The 16,557-nt window shown below is 36.6% G+C and overlaps 1 protein-coding gene and 1 pseudogene across 1 annotated transcript; one reads left to right on the forward strand and one right to left on the reverse strand.

Annotated features, from left to right (window-relative positions):
* Positions 1 to 13,225: 13,225 nt before the first annotated feature.
* LOC120282858 lies at positions 13,226 to 14,512 on the reverse strand (annotated as a pseudogene).
* An 860-nt stretch (positions 14,513 to 15,372) lies between these two features.
* On the forward strand, positions 15,373 to 16,011 carry LOC120282859. Its single transcript, XM_039289695.1, has one exon. It carries the CDS (start codon positions 15,373 to 15,375, stop codon positions 16,009 to 16,011), a length of 639 nt encoding a protein of 212 aa, XP_039145629.1.
* Positions 16,012 to 16,557: the final 546 nt, after the last annotated feature.

Here is a 16,557-nt window from a genome sequence, read left to right on the forward strand (position 1 = left end):
TGATTTTTGCTCTCTACAAGAAACAAAACTTTCTGCTATAACAATAGTATGCTGGTGGTCAATCGGTGGGAAATATTTGGGTAGTTTTATCTTTCTACCTGCTTCAGGTACTTCTGGTGGAATTGTCATAGCCTGGAATAGTGTAGTGGCAACTAGCAAAATCACACTCCAGGGGACATTTCAGTCTGTCTGTTGAGTTCTCTTGTCCCCACATCCCAATCTCCCATGTATGGCTATGTATTGTTGTTTATAGGTGCAATGACCACTTTCTTAAGGTATGATTCTGGGAAGAATCAGATCTAGTCACTTCAATGTTATTTTCTCCTCCAATAATAAGAACAAAGGTGTCCTTAATTAGGATGATATTTTTAATGCCACTCGTTTGGTTTTCAATCTCTCCCTCTTTGAGTTCCCCCTTCGAGGTACAAAGTTTACTTGGCCTAATAATCAGGAAAACCCTCCTTGGGTTTGACTTGACCATTTCCTACTTACTTCTAATTGAATGACAGCAGCACCAACTTGCTTTTAGACAGTCCTTCGGAAGCTTGGCTTGGATCAAGCTTCCATTTGCCTTGAATTGGGGACTTTCTTGACCCAAAAATCAATGTTTAGATTCAAAATTGCTTGGGAAACAGCTGACAACTTTAGTGACCTAATCAACCAGTGGTGTCTTTGAACGCTCAAGATACTAAGGTGTGATGCCTCTACCATAGCTTAAACGCTCAAGATACTCAAACACAAACTCTGTCTTTGAATGAAAGAGCCCTTTGTTTCTATCCTTATTCGGAAAAACGCCCTAATCTTGGAACTCAGTGATTTGGACATTCTTAAGGAAGTCTGTTCCTTGTCCATGGATGGGTTGATCAAAGAATCTAAGGCTTGGGCACATTTGAGTACTGCCCTTAGACAAGAAGAGATTTTCTAGCGACAGAGAGCTCGAACCAATTGGCTGTGAGAGGGAGATGCTAACACCAAATATTTTCATGTTGTGGCAAATGGGTGTCGCAACCATAACCACATTGCTCACATCCTTTTTGTAGAGTTTGGATTGAGGGTGACAACGACATTGGGGTGGCTTTCTCTAATCACTTTCATTCTCCCTGATAGACCTTCGTTCTTTAGAAACCCCATTTTCTTTAGAGGAGATCAAAAGAGTAACTTTTGACCTCAGAGCGAATAAAGCGCCATGTCCCAATGGCTTCCCACTCGGCTTTTTTCAAAACACTGGGACACCATTCATGTTGATTGTGCCCAACTCTGTTTTGACTTTTCCGAAGGAAAATAAAACCTAGAATAAATCAACTGGGCAAATATCATTCTCATCCCCAAGAAGGGCTGTGCATCTGAGATTGGGGATTTCTGCTCTATTAGTCTCATAAACACTCTCGTCAAAATTATTAGTAAGATCCTAGCCACTCGGCTTAGTTGTGTGATCAATTCCTTGATCGACAGATCCCAATCTACCTTCATCAAGGAACGAAGCATTTCAGATAACATGGTTGCCACTGAGGAGCTAATCTTTAGTATCTAGAAGCACAACTTGAATGGCCACATTTGTAAGGTGGACTTCGCCAAAGCTTTTGATATTGTGGATTGGGAATTCATCTATGACATTCTAGTTGCAAGAGATTTTGGCAAGAATTGGATCTTCTGGATTAGAAACATTGTTAAGACTTCAAAGGCAAACATTCTCATCAATGGTTCTCCATTTGGCTATGTTCGATATCCGTGAGGCCTCCAACTAGGTGACCGGCTGTATCCCTTATTGTTCATCCTTGTAGCGGGTGCTCTCATACCCTCTCCTTAAGAATCCTCACTAGAGTCCCCTTAGGCTCTCACCATAGCTTGTGTAATTTGCAATTTGCAGACGATCTCTTTTTGATCATGACTTGGGGTCCTGAAGACCTTCAAATCCTCATGCTAATTCTTCTTTTCTTCTAGGGGCTTTCCTGGTTGGCGGTTAACTTCCACAAAAGTTGCCTGTACTCATTATCTCAGGGCATCACTCCTTCTAAGAATGATGCCTCAACGCTAAACTGTAAGATTAATCTCCTTCCAGTGATCTACCTTGGCATCCCACTCTTAGGTGGTCACCTTATAAAGCAAGATTGGCTCAAACTTACCCTTTCGATCAGCAACTGCCTAACGAGCTAAAAATCTTGACATCTCTCCCTTAGGAGATGCATCATCCTGGTCAACTCAGTTCTGCCCTTAATTTCCACCTATTGGATGTCAATTTTTGAGATGCCTGCTTAGGTGTGGTGAAGCATCGATAGGGTACGGCGGGGCTTCTTGTAGAGCGGTTGTGACCTCACCAGACGCAAATGGCGCCTAGTGGCCTATTCCTAGATTTAAAAATCTAAAGATCAGGGTGGATGGCGCATCCTTAACCTTGCAAACTTCAACTAGACATTCCTGCATAAATGGTAGTGGAAGTTTAACACCTCCAGTAGTTGTATTTTGTCAGAAATCATTGCCTTCAATTATGTGCCCTTAGTAGATTCTATCGCACTCCTCCACACCATTCCTAGGAGAAAATCTTTCTTCTAGAAATGTATTTTATACTGTAAAGACGCCTTTAATAGTAGTATTGAGACCTCAATTAATGACAGAAGGAATACCTCCCTTTAGTTAGATAGCTAGAGCGATGACTCTACACTGAAGAATAAATGGCCCGACCTTTACAACCAGTGGAGAGACATGCTTAGCACTATTGAGAATTTTGTTCTTCCAATCCTGACCCAAGCTTTATAGAACTCATTCCATTATGACGTTCCTTGGTCTTATCACATGGAAGAGACTCAAAAACTTGGAGATGGTGCAATAAGTGTTTCTCAGTGAAATCCTTTGATGCCTTTCTCAATGACAATGGTCTTTGATATGCTTTGGGAAAGACCCTTTGGAAGAGTCCTTGCCTGCTTAAAATGAAACCTTTCTTTTGGCTTGCCCTGTATAATAAAATCCTCATGCAGGAAAACCTGGCTAAGAGGAGTTGCAACCGCATTTCCACTAGCACCTGCATCCTGTATAATGCAACTGAGGAAGGGACAATTTATCTCTTGATCAGTTTCCCTTTCTCAAACATGATTTGGGCATATTTCGTGACACTCTTTAATGCTCCTACCCCTATACCTATTGGAGGTTTGCTCCTCTTTGGTGATGCTGGGGGATTGACAAGGTCCCCTTGCTTATATCCCGCAAGTGCACGGGTTTGTCGAAGTAATAATCCCGGATGAGCGGGGTCGAATCCACTGGGAGTAGGGAGTAAAGACACTTAATTCGATTCTTAGCTATGTGGAGTATCAAATGATAAGTGTGGTAATGATTCAATTCTCAGAAATTAAAAGCAACAAGTAAGAGAGCAAAAGTAAGGAGGAGGCAAGGCAATCGATAAAGATGGGGTACTCAAATGATGTTTCACCTAGGATAATCGCTTCAAGTGCAAGAACTCTCTATTATGCTTCCTAATCAATGCAACGGTGAGTCATGGAAATCCTTACATACATAGTCCCAAATCTAAGGTCAACTATGCCTAACTCTATACATGTCCCGGAGGAGAAATCGAACAATCTCAACACCTCGCACTCGCATAGAGTTGCAATGAGCTCTAGGGATTCCAAGTGATAAATCTCTTCCTAGATTTAGACCTAACCCTTTGGTCCAGGCGGAAGGTCCCTAGCCACAATTAAGCTCTAGATACTAAGATCACCTCAACGATTCACTCCATTGCACGCACAACTAGGCCCCAGCGGAGGTTCATCCCTTAGACCATTCACTCTATTATGGCCGCAAAGAACTCGAGGAACGGAGGTAAAATCTATCACATCGGAGGGGAAAAGGGACGCTCCTGTACCTCTCGACTCACCCACTCAACCCTCTCCAACCTAGCTTTGTCTAACGCTCGTGGTGTGTCACTCATTCACAAGGTTACCAACAAGAACTCTCAACCCTAGTGTCACTCTAGGGGAAATATTCATACAATCAAGCATTCAAGGTTGGAACTCACAATAAACATCAATTTATTGAAAGCATAATAAAGAAGTTCAATTAAACGAATACATCCTAGGGTTCACAATCACCCAAGTACCCACTAGGGGTTTAGCTCTCCATGGAGCTAAGTACAATCAAAGAAATTGAATGTAAAAGCAATAAATCCATAAAGAAACCCCCTCGATGGTCGTGTCGATGGTCTTGTGGAAAGTCCTCTACTCGTCGTCCAGGGATTCCTTCGTCCGGTATAGGATACGCCTCGATCGAAGCTCCCCTACCAACCTTCTTCCTAATGGAATCACGATGTCGGAGCCGTAGAACCTCTCCAAAACCTTGGCCAATACCCCTCGAAACCCTAGCCGAAGCCCTCTCGCAAGTTGGGGAAAAGATGGAGAAAAGAATGCCAAAATCGGGGCTGAATCGGCTTTAAATAGGGTTGGAATCGGGCGACTCCACCGGCATGGACGGTACACGCGCCTGTGCGGAATTTCCACACGGGCGTGGATAATTTCCACACGCCCGTGTGTTGCTACAGTGACTTGCTGTAGTACTATGCCAAAAATACTCCCGAATCCACTTTTCATCGAGGTAACATAAACGGGCACACGTTTATGCCATGGATCGCTTTGCTTCTTCAATGATGGATAAGTTGATGGAGATCTTGTTTTATGTGCATAAGTCGGAATGCTTGAGTGTGACTGCCCTTGTGCCCCTCCAAATGGTTGTGCAAACTCAAATACGGGGAGGTTGACACACACTCTAGCATCTCGCACCCGACTTATATCTTCGCGTTTGAACCTTAGCAAGATTTCCTCCAAAATCGGTGCATTGTGATCCACATTGGCTTCTTTCCTTCATAATTCGTTTCACAACCCTACCTGCATAAAAGTAACATAAAAACACACATATTAATGTAAAACCCGAGAAAAGTAATGCTCAACATAAGGAAAGAATGTTTCGCATTCATATCACACAAGCACTTATCAGGGATCTTAACCCGAAACCCCTGGAAAATCTCCTGATGAGCTCTATCTGTTGGACCATTTGGACAGAGTGCAATAATCACATTTCTACATATGTTTTTCTTGATATCTATTCTATCATACGTAAAATTGATCACTTGCTCATTGCTTGGACTTCTATAGTCCCAGGCCCCTGCTAGACATCAGCTTGAGGAACCTCTCCACACGATCGAGCGCAGCCTAGTCTTTGTGAGTATCAGAGCTTCCGCACCTCTGGAGCTGCTAGCTCCAGCAAGTAACTAAGCTATCTCGTTCGCAATGGTAGCCTCTCTTTAGACCGTTACTGCTTTCTCCTATTGTCTGTTTTTCTTTTGTTCCTATGTTCTGTTCTTGTTACATTTCACCAATGGTGATCTGTCTTCTTTTCAGTTCTTTTCGGTGTTGTTTTCTACCTCTGTACTCTGCTCCCCTTCTTTCTTTACCATGAATTCGTGGTTTAATCACTTTTTCAATAAATAAATAAATAAATAAATAAATTGATCCAAATCTAGTGAATTATGATTTTGGAAAATTGGGTGCTGTGCAAGAGGAGGCTTAGTCAATAAAATGTTGACAGAAAAATGCTATTTTTTTTAATTTTTTAATATTTTAATAATAAATAATGATCATTTTCCGTTATTTTATCAGAAACAAATTAAACCTTTTCATTAAAAAATTATTAATCATTTTATTAATAACTATATTGTATAAATAGCATTATTTTTTTGCAACTAGCATTATGATAATTTATTTTAATTAATTAAAGTGGATTTTTAGAAAAAAACTATATAAAAAAATTTTGTTTAAAAAAACTATGTACATAAAAAAAAAAGAAAACATGCACACACTAACCATGTATTGTAGTAAAAAAAATGAAAATAAAGAGCCATTTGTGTGTTCAATTGAATGAAAAACAAAATTAAATAAAACATCATAATATTTTTCAATATTTCTCATAATTTCGTTTCTTTAAAAGCTACTAAAAGCAACTAAAGTTTGTGCAATTATTTATTTTAATTTTTAAAATAAATAAATAGTTATATTCATCTTATTCAGTTATGTTGTCATACCCAGAAACTCTACATCAAATGGTCGCACACCCGCAAGACAAGAACCTAGTAAATATGCAACACTTTAGGACATATCAAATAGTAAAGAATGTAGCAATTCAATAGAATCACAAATTATCGTCATTAAAATTTACAACAAAATTTACATCAAAGTTTGAAAATGCATAAGATTCAAATTACAAGAATCAAGGTCCATAACAACCAATATAATAACTCAAACACTACAAACAGGGAATACAGATACCTACTATTAATAGCTTGCTAAGCTACCCATCAGTCTACTATGTCAAATATGAAAAAAAGGTTCAACATAACTTTATGAGCTTGATATCTCACCAAGTAATCCATAAATAATTTTGGGATCATACATAATGTTAAAATTAAATTTTAAATATCAAAAACCAATAAATGGTGCGAAAGAAAACTAATACATGACATAAAAATAAATAGGTATAATCGCCAGAATGGTCCCTCTATTATAGTCCATATGCCTTTTTTGTCCATCTATTATTTTTTGTCCACAAGAAATCCCTCTATTATTCATTTTGGAAAAAGCTAGTCCCTTCTAATGGCATATTCTTTGTGTGTTCCTTTTACATGTTTCTGATTAATAGTGGACAATGATGCGGGATAATGCCAACCATCATAAAGAGCTTTTTCCCCTAGGAAAATCTGTGCCTATAATTGGTTAGTTTAGGATAACCAGGTCCTTACCCTAGCTAGGAAACCTAGTTACTAGGTGATGCAATAAATTTTTTTTTTTTTAAAAAGAACTTCTCAAAGAGAAGTTGTTTATTGAAAGGAACCTGGTACAGAAGTGCTACTAAAATTTAAAAGACAAATACGAGTTAGAATCTAAAACCAAAATTGATAAAGGATTTCATGATCCAAAATGGGAGGTCTTTCCCAAACAAGAACAAGTTGGGATGATGATGAGTTAAACCATGCATAGCTAAACCAACAGCCGGAGAGCCCCAGGAAGACGGGATAACATGGATCAGAGGATTTCCCCATGAGTCCAAAAAGAAATTTCAGGGTTATTAATTTGATCATCAAACCGCCATGAGGTAACATGGTCGGTGCGAGTTAAGCGGTGGATGATGTCTTGAAGATCACGGAAGATGTGTTTGACGAGGGCTTATTAAGCTCCATTCTCTGCATTGAGAGCCGCTCGACGACAAAAAGTGTATCCGATGAGAATTCGGGAAGATCGACGAGAAGAGCAACCCTGCAAGGGACACCTCATAATTAGCATTTGTGAAGAAGAACCTGCAGAGCTAACTCGGCGATCTTGATTGGAGGTTGCATGAGTGAAGAGAAAGTTGTTATCAGAAGAGGAAAAGTTGCAAAGCAATAGTTTTCTACCCCAGAGATTTGAATTACAGCGGGAAAATTCTTCAACATGAGCAGCAGCTCTGGGAACAATGAAAGAAAACCAGGGACTAGTATTTCTAAAAAAATGGTATCACATCGACAAAGCCGGATAAACCGAGGCGCTAGCGACAATGAAGAGCAATAATGTGCATAGAATGGCTATAATCAAGCGACCCGAGCAACGAAGAGAAGCCGTTAGTGAAAAACAATTGATGTATTTAACTGCTAGCAAGTTGATCCCAAATATTACGAGTTCTGTTGCAGTTATAAAGTAGATGATCAATTGTTTCTCTGTGAAGCCCACAGAAAACACATGGATTATCAGGGCCAAGCTTAATGTTGAATAAAAAAGCAGATGTAGATAAACGACCTCTAAGGCAAAGCCAAATGAAGTGTTTGATTCTAGGAGCAACAGGTATTCTCCAGACAGTATTCCAGCCAACCCAAGAATCGGAAGCTACAGAATGATTATTCAAAGTATGATAAACTGCAGAAGCAAGTTTAGTGCTAGAGGCTTTAGGCATCCAAATCCAATGGTTAACATTGTGAGGGTCAAATGAAACGGAATTCATAATTGTTGTGAAATCAAGATTACTAATAACAGGGTTAATATCATTACTAGGCCACTGAGCAATATCGAGGATATCAGTGAAAGAAATTTGCTCAAAATCAACATTCATATTCAGGTATGTGGGTTTAAGAGCAATAGGAATATCAAATAACCAAGGATCCCAAAGGAGGGAAGTTCTCGTAGGATTCACTGATTTGATTTTGCAAAATTTTCGAATACAGATAGCTGAATTGCATAAGCCTCTAAAAAACCAAGAGCATCTGGCAGGAGCAGAATCACGCCAGAAATTGATATCACCATACTTACTATGCAAAATATCGACCCATAAGCAATCGAAATTGTTAAGGTATTTGAAAATGTTTTTTGACATTAGAGAATGTTTGGCAAGAAGATGGTGATGCAATAAATTGCCAACAACCACATGTACCTTGTGTTGTGGTGTGATTGAAACTGCACATCACCTATTCGTTCATTGCCCGATCACAATAGGTACTTGGAATCATTTTATTTAGATCATGAGGACAAATAGGATACTAGACTCCATGACTGACCTTTGGGATGGTTGGTACAAGGAACTTGGACCTATGCATAGCCTGACTTGGTTTTTACTAGCAAATGCAATTGTTAGGCAAATATGGAATGGAACATATGAATGCATTTTTAATTCTAAAACATTCTCATTATCTTCCTTGATACCGACTATCAGTCACTTGTTCCTCTTTTGGGTGTCTATAATTCTTGAGGTAAAAAGCAGAAGCTAGAGGGTTTTGCCGCGGCAATGAAGAGGAGTATATAGTACCCAGGGCCTTCCACATATAACCCTAAAGATTGTCCCCATGCTTTCTTCGGCTAGCATGTAGTCCCATCTTCGTGCGCCCTTGGAGGAGATCCTTTCTACCCCTAAGGGAGCTCTTATTACTCCCTTATTTGTACTCCTGTGTGTCTTGTGTACCCACACCCAGTGGACTCATATTTTTGTTCTCTTTTATGTTTTTCCCTGTTGTTCTATTTCTCTTATACATTTGTTTATTAATGAATTTGTGGTTTATCCAATTTATAAATAAATAAATAAATAAATAAATAAATAAAAAAGGTGAGGGAATAGCCTAACGGCAAAGAAATAATGAGAAGATGTCATTCACTCATTTCCATTGATATGGTTAATTAAAAACCATTGTTGCAATACTCTAATATCATCAACATATAGATTGTCTAGTCATCATTATAACCCACTATTTATTATTTTTGTAACCTTCTGAAATAGGTGGAGAACATTTCACCATCTTCTTGCAAAGTTCCTGAAACCTATAATTGGCATCTTATTCATTATTCCATGAATTCAATAATATAAACTAACAAAAATATCTATTGTTTTATAGTTTACTGAACATTAATTTACCGTAACGTAAGAACATGATTAATATGCCAAAACACTCCACATTTTTGTTTATTTTTCTCCAACAGCAATCGAAGTGACTTTTATTTATATTATAAGTTTAAAATAACGAGCAATGTGTGATGTGCAAACAAAAGTACCCTAAACTATACTCTGGGTATTTGCCTACTAGATTTAAAAAGAAACAATAAGGGGGCCAGCTTCCTCTCAGATATGTGGGAAATTTAGTGGGCCTATCTCAGAAGACTGCTAAAAAAAAAATCTTGGGATCTTTTGTCCAAGAGCTATTTGTTAGAACGTTTGGTTGAAAAGAAATTTGCGTATTTTTTATGTGTGTTTTCTATCTTCTTTCTCTTTGATTTTTAAGATTTTTCACTTATTTGTGGGTGTTTGTATGTAGCCCCTGAATAAGAAAAAAAGGGTAAATTACATAATTGGTCACTAAACTATCCGTTAGTTCCTATTTTGATCAGTAAACTAAAAAAAATTCTATTTTGGCCACTTAACTTATTAATTCCTTTCAATTTGGTCACTATCACTTACGGTGTTAATGGCGAGCCACGTGTCACGTCATCTCAGGCTCCTAATGCCACGTGGCTAAAGAAAGTTTTTCTTTTCTTTAATTTCTTTCTTTTTACTTTCTCCTTTCTTTCACCTCTCCTTCTCAAAACCCTTGCTGATCACTGTACCCAATCTAACCAGCATGGCATCAATCAATAGAGTAAGGGATCCCCAGAATGGTGGTGGCGAGGATGAGGAGGTTGAGGTATATGTTCCCTTTCTTTTAGTTTCAACAACTAAATTCTATTTGTAAAGGCAAAAGTAACTTGAAACAACAGGAAGATATATGAATCCAAATTCTATAGAGTACAACTCCTAGGCACCAAGTTATAGATGATCTTAAACAGCTAATCCTACAAATTATATAACAATAGAACAAGAAGGATGTAGAACTTATTTGTAAAAGATTAAAAAGTATATGGCATAAGAATATTCACAGATGTTGTTCTCTTTCATTAGATAACAACAATGTAACACCAGACTTTTACTTACACTCATAACTTGGAAGATGATCCAACATTCTCCATACATAAAACTAATTATTATCGACTCCTAACATACATTAATTAAAGATGTTCACTAAGTCTTTAAGAATGCATAAAATAAAACATTCATTGACTTCCAGACATTCACTAAAAATACATTAACTACTAATAAAGCACTAAACCATTTACAGTAGTGGAGGCCAACTTCTCCTCCATTTAGCTTCATGCCATTTAACCTTTTTCAATAGTCTTCACTAGGATTTGAATATATGAATATAGATATACTTCCAAAATATAAGAGATAGAAAAGCAAAGTATTAAAATCAACTTAGATGTTAAAAACCTCATCAACATCAGCATCAACTACTTCAAGCTTCTAAGAATTCAGTGCAAATTCAAAGGAGCTGATCTGAATGGTGAGGTGGAGGATGCTTTCATTTGGTTATGTTAGTATTCATGCAAACTCTGAACAAGCCATGATGAGTTCTTCCAAAATGTTAATCATGCTTTCATGGCTGCATCATGTGGGCGGCCAACTTTTCATCCTGCCTTTCAAACAAAATAATGATTAATGCTAACCTTTGAGATCAAAAGTTTGAAAGAATTTAAATTGTCTCAATATAATAGGTGTAAAATATAGGAATATAAAGGAGGAAAGGAGAGAGAGGAAAAACTAGAAGAAATGGAACATACCTCAACTTCCTCATCCTCGTGACCACCATTCCGGTGATCCCTTACTTTATTGACCGACACCACTTTGATTGGATTACACACAATGATTAGGTTCAAGGAGTTTGAGAATGAGAGGAGAAAGACAGGAGAAAGAAATAAAAAAGAATAGAAAACTTTCTTTAGCCATGTGGCAATGGGGAGCTAAGATGACATGGCGAGCTCATCATGACATGGAGAGACATGTCAAATTGCCATTAACACCGTAGGTGACAGTGACCAGATTGAAAAGATTTCATTTATATTAAGTAAAGAGTAGAATTTTACTGTCAAGAGAAACCTAAAGTTCGTAGATTCCAAAGGGGATATTATGAGTATGCCCATGGTGACGCACACTAGTACCATCTCAAGTTGATCAAAGCATCTTTTTGAGAGGATTCTTTAAGGGAACTGTCAGCTTTCGAGCTAGGAGAAGTTTTTCAGTATTTTCTATTGTTTTTGGAGTGTTCTTTGTTTGAGTCATTTTGCTTTCTCTTTCAGTGTTTCTTCACTATTAGTGGATTCTCTAATCATGGTTTTTTTTTTTAATAAAAAGAGTCAGAAGGCTATTTATTAGTAAGAAAAATAGACAAAAATAGAGTAACTAAACAAACAAAAACAAAACTAAAAAAGGAAAAATAAGAAGAGAAGGAAAAAAAGACAAAAAGGAGCTACATAGAAAAGCCATGAAGGTCGAAGGTCTTCATGAGCCAATGGGCAAATCCGTGCCCTGATGATATAAGGATAAAGAGTGTAAACTCAAACCATGCAAGGCTAATTTTAGAGCTGCAACATTCCAATTATGGGGTATGAGATGAATCTTTGGATTGCTAATACTTATCAAGGTTTCATTGATGTGATTAATCCAATGATCTGTCCGCAAATAATGTTAGGAGAATCCAATGGTGGTAGCAGCATGAAGATCTCTGCTGGAGATAAATATATATTGAATAGAAGAATGATTGCTCTTGATGTTCTCCATAGCCAAAAGCAGAGCTTGGACTTCAAATGAAGATACCATGGTATCTGGAATTGGACAGGCTCCTATTAAAAGAACAGAAGAGTTTTGGTTCATGATCAGGAAACCTGCTACTCTGGTATCTGTGTTCTCATTCCAAGATCTAGTTGAAAACAGAAAAGGGCTATTAGCAGATGAAAAGTTGTTAAGAATTAAGCATTTTCCATGACAAGGAAGAGAAGAGATAGAGAATTCCCTGACGTGGGCAATCACGTTGGCTGAAATCAGGTACAAGTTAAGAGTCTCATTATTAAAGATTAAGTTGCACCTGGATTTCCACAGAAGCCAAGCACCAACTGTAATAATGGGCTTTTAAAAAATGGAGATATTAGGATGACATGAGGACAACCATAGTCCATTAGAGATTCCAGCAAGGAAGACGATGTTCTTTTTTAAGATATTGCTGATAATAGACCATAAAGTATGTGCTTCAGGGCAAGTGGTAAACAGGTGATCAATGGTCACTCTGCCTAGTTCACACATTGGGCACATGGGAAGGGGGCCCATGTTCATTTAATAGATATATTCCTTGGTTTTAAGCTTGCCTCGAATAAGGCCATCTCCAATCCAAAACTCTATATTTAGCGCTTCAATACACAAAAATACAGCTGCTACAGTAAAAACTTCTCCAACCATCATCTCTATTTTTAACTCTAAAATAGAATATTCTAAGAATATTCTTCTCACTTCACACTTTTATATTCATATTAGTAATAAATTTAATCATCTTTAATTTTTTTCACTTTTAACCATTGAATTTAAATATTATATTATTTTAAAATATAAATTTTATTTTGATATTTTTTAGAAATATTTATTAAATATAAAATTTGATTGATAAACTACAAATATAAATACAAACATTACATTACATTAATTACTTAATAAAAACATAACATACAAACAAGCACCGTCAATGAAAACAACACATTATTAAAAACTAAAGTAGCACACAAGCTTTTAATTATCTTCGCTATTTGCATAGCACAACCACAAATGTTCAATCAATGCATCATGAAGTGCAATATGAGCGTCTTTGTCCTTAATTTGCTCAGAATCGACCAAGAAATTGTTCAAATCGAGCATTTTCATCTTGTACCAATTCAACTCACGGGGTCTGACACTTCACTTACATCCACGATTGGTGCATTGAGATCTCGTTCATCCTCAACTATCATGTTGTGCATAATAATGCATGTAGTCATTATGTCATGTAAGATATTTTTCCTCCAAAATCGTGCTGGTCCTGCCACAATTGCAAAACGAGATTGTAGAACACCAAATGCCCTCTCGACATCTTTTTCTCGATGCTTCTTGTCTCATTGCAAAAATATTTTTTTCTTCGAGTTCGTGGTTGATGAATAGTTTGTACAATAGTAGACCATTTTGGATATATGTTATCGCCTAAATAATATCCCATATGGTACTCACTTGCTTGAATAACGTAATGAGCGGGGAGGAGCAATACCTTGTGCTAGGTTGGAGAACAAATTCAAGACTCCAAAAACATTTATGTCATTGTTGGTACCTGGCATACCAAAATAAGCGTGCCATATCCAAAGATCATAGTCGACTCATCGCTTCAAGAATAATGGTTGGACATCCATACCTTCCTCTATATTGTCCAAACCCCTATGTCGTGGGACAATTTTTTTCCATTTCCAATGCATACAATCCAGACTTCCTAACATTCCTGGAAAGCCACGTTGTTCTCCAATGTGTAAGAGTCTTGCGATATCAGTAGCATTAGATGATCTAAGATATTGTTCAGCGAAAATCTCTACGATGGCGTGACAAAATCTTTTCAAGCTTTCAATTGCAGTTGATTCACCGATTTTGATATATTCGTCTGTAGCATCAGCAGGTAAACCATATGCCAACATTCGAAAAAGCGCAGTAATTTTTTTGTAAACTAGATAACCCAACTCGACCTAGACCATCACATCGTTGTTGGAAGTAATTATCATGGTCCTTAACTGCCGCAACAATGCGAAGAAACAAACTTCGTGACATCCGATATCTTCGGCGAAACATTTCAAAGATTGTAGCGTGGATTCTCCGAAAAGTAATCATTCCACAAATTGCGATCTCGCTTCTTCACGGCTATGCGATTGATAACAACATGCCCTGGAATAGAGCCACCATGGGAGCGACGATTGTTCAGATGACTAAGGGTTAACTCAAATATCATGTTATTATTTTGAATAACACGATGCATTGCATCTTCTTCCACTGAAAATAGATCATACATCGATAACATATTGTCATCATCATCTGAAGATGATGATGACAATATGTTATTTTCAGTATTCGAAGTTTCTCCAATGTTGTAATTCATTTTGAGTATATGTTTATGGCTCTATGAATGGAAAGAATAATAAAAATGTCAATTTATAAGAATTGGGGACATTATTCAATTCTCTTATCTTCTGGTATTGGGAAGTGTGACACGATAGGGTTTGGTGGGAAGTAATTATCAAATCCAACGGTGTCGGTGCAGATGAAATCCATCCGACGGTTGTTAAGAAGATAAGATGGCACGTTATTCAATCTCTTATCTTCTGGCATTGGGAGGTGTGACACGATAGGGTTTGGTGGGATGATATCAAATCCAACGGTGTCGGTGCAGATGAAATCCATCCGACGGTTGCTAAGAAGATAAGATGGCAAGTTATTCAATCTCTTATCTTCTGGCATTGGGAAGTGTGACACGATAGGGTTTGGTGGGATGATATCAAATATTATGTTGCCTATATAAACAACTTCATGTCGTTTATCATTTTAACCAATATTATAAAAAAATCTCGCTTTCATTGTAATCCAAGAAAACATGTCTAAACAATCTCGTAGTGCGGGGTACTCTCCTTATGAAGATGTCCATCTCTGTGAAACATATATGGAAATGACTCAAGACCCCATTATTGGTACGAATCAGTCTTTAGAGCAATTATGGTTTCGAGTGGAGGAGAAATACAATTTGACAAGAGATAAATCTTGGGTGGAACGTTCTGCTCGGTCTTTACAGTGCAGGATGCAGACAATAGAAAGGCAGTGAAGAAATTGAACGGATGTATTCGACAAGTGGAAAATTTAAATCCGAGTGGTGCATCAGATGAAGATATTGTAAGTTATTTATATATGTTATTCTTCATAAATTTATATTTTTACAAATATATAATTCATGACATCATTTTACAAATGAATCGAGCAAAGAGAATGCTTTTGGACGATCCTAACTATAAGAAAGGGTTCAAGTTTGATCATGTGTGGCACATTGTGAGGAATTTTGAGAAGTTTAAAGATAATGTTATTACATCTAGACAAATTAATCGAAAGCATGGATTTGACTATGTATCATCAGAATCTGAAAATCCCACTCCAGAATCGCAAGCACCAGAATCTCCTGGACTTTCTCAATTTTCTCTTAACTTAGATGATATTGGTGGTGGGTCACCTTCTGAACGCCCAATCGGACAAAAGAAAGCCAAATTGAAGAAAAAAGTGAATGACGAAGTAGCATATTCTATTAGTCGTTTAAAAGATGATAACTCCAAGATTATGGAGATGTTAGAGAAGACTAATGCAGATCGACAAATGTTCTTAGAAATGCAGAACAAAAATCTTGCTTTTCAACAAATGAGATATGAGGACAAAATTTTGATGCGAGACTTGAATTCTATAGCTGATCCAAATATTCGTGCTTGTATACAAGCACAACAACAAGAAATTTTACAGAAAAGAGGACATTTTCAACAGCCACCCCCTTCTGGATCTAACATGTTTAGTGATATCTTTGGTAATATTGGTGGAAGTGGTGATAACATGCCAGATTATTAGACCCATCTACTTCAGCTTTCATTAGTTGTATTTTGTGTGTTGTGATTTTTTTTCTTATTGCTATCGTTGATAGTCTATGTTATTACTATTTTCTATGTTTTTATTTTATTGTTCGTGTAATTTTCGTTAATTTTAATGAAGTTATATTTCGTGTCTTATTTTCGTTAATTTTTTATTTTTTATTAATTGAAAAATACAAACTTAAATTATAAATTATTTAATTTAATTAAAATATAAATTATAAATACAAATTTTATCAAAAATAAAAAATAAATAAATAAAGATAAAAAATAAACTGAAAATTAAAACTAAAAAATAAAAACAAATAAATAATAAACTGAAAAAATAAAAAAAATAAACTGAAAATTAAAAAAAATAAAAAAGGATAAAAACAAATAAATAATAATCTAAAAAAATAAAAGATAATTAACGAAAAATTAAAACTGAAAACCAAAAAAAATAAAAATCAATAAATGAAAAAAAATAAAACTGAAAAATAAAAAAAAAAACAAAAAATAAAACTGAAAAACAATGAGAAAAAAAATC

This window comes from Dioscorea cayenensis, chromosome 18, assembly GCF_009730915.1.
Source record: "Dioscorea cayenensis subsp. rotundata cultivar TDr96_F1 chromosome 18, TDr96_F1_v2_PseudoChromosome.rev07_lg8_w22 25.fasta, whole genome shotgun sequence".
NCBI classification, from domain to species: domain Eukaryota; kingdom Viridiplantae; phylum Streptophyta; class Magnoliopsida; order Dioscoreales; family Dioscoreaceae; genus Dioscorea; species Dioscorea cayenensis.

Excerpts from the sequence above, each read along its gene's own strand:
- LOC120282859 (XM_039289695.1), top strand. The coding sequence starts at position 15,373 with ATGAATCGAGCAAAGAGAATGCTTTTGGACGATCCTAACTATAAGAAA.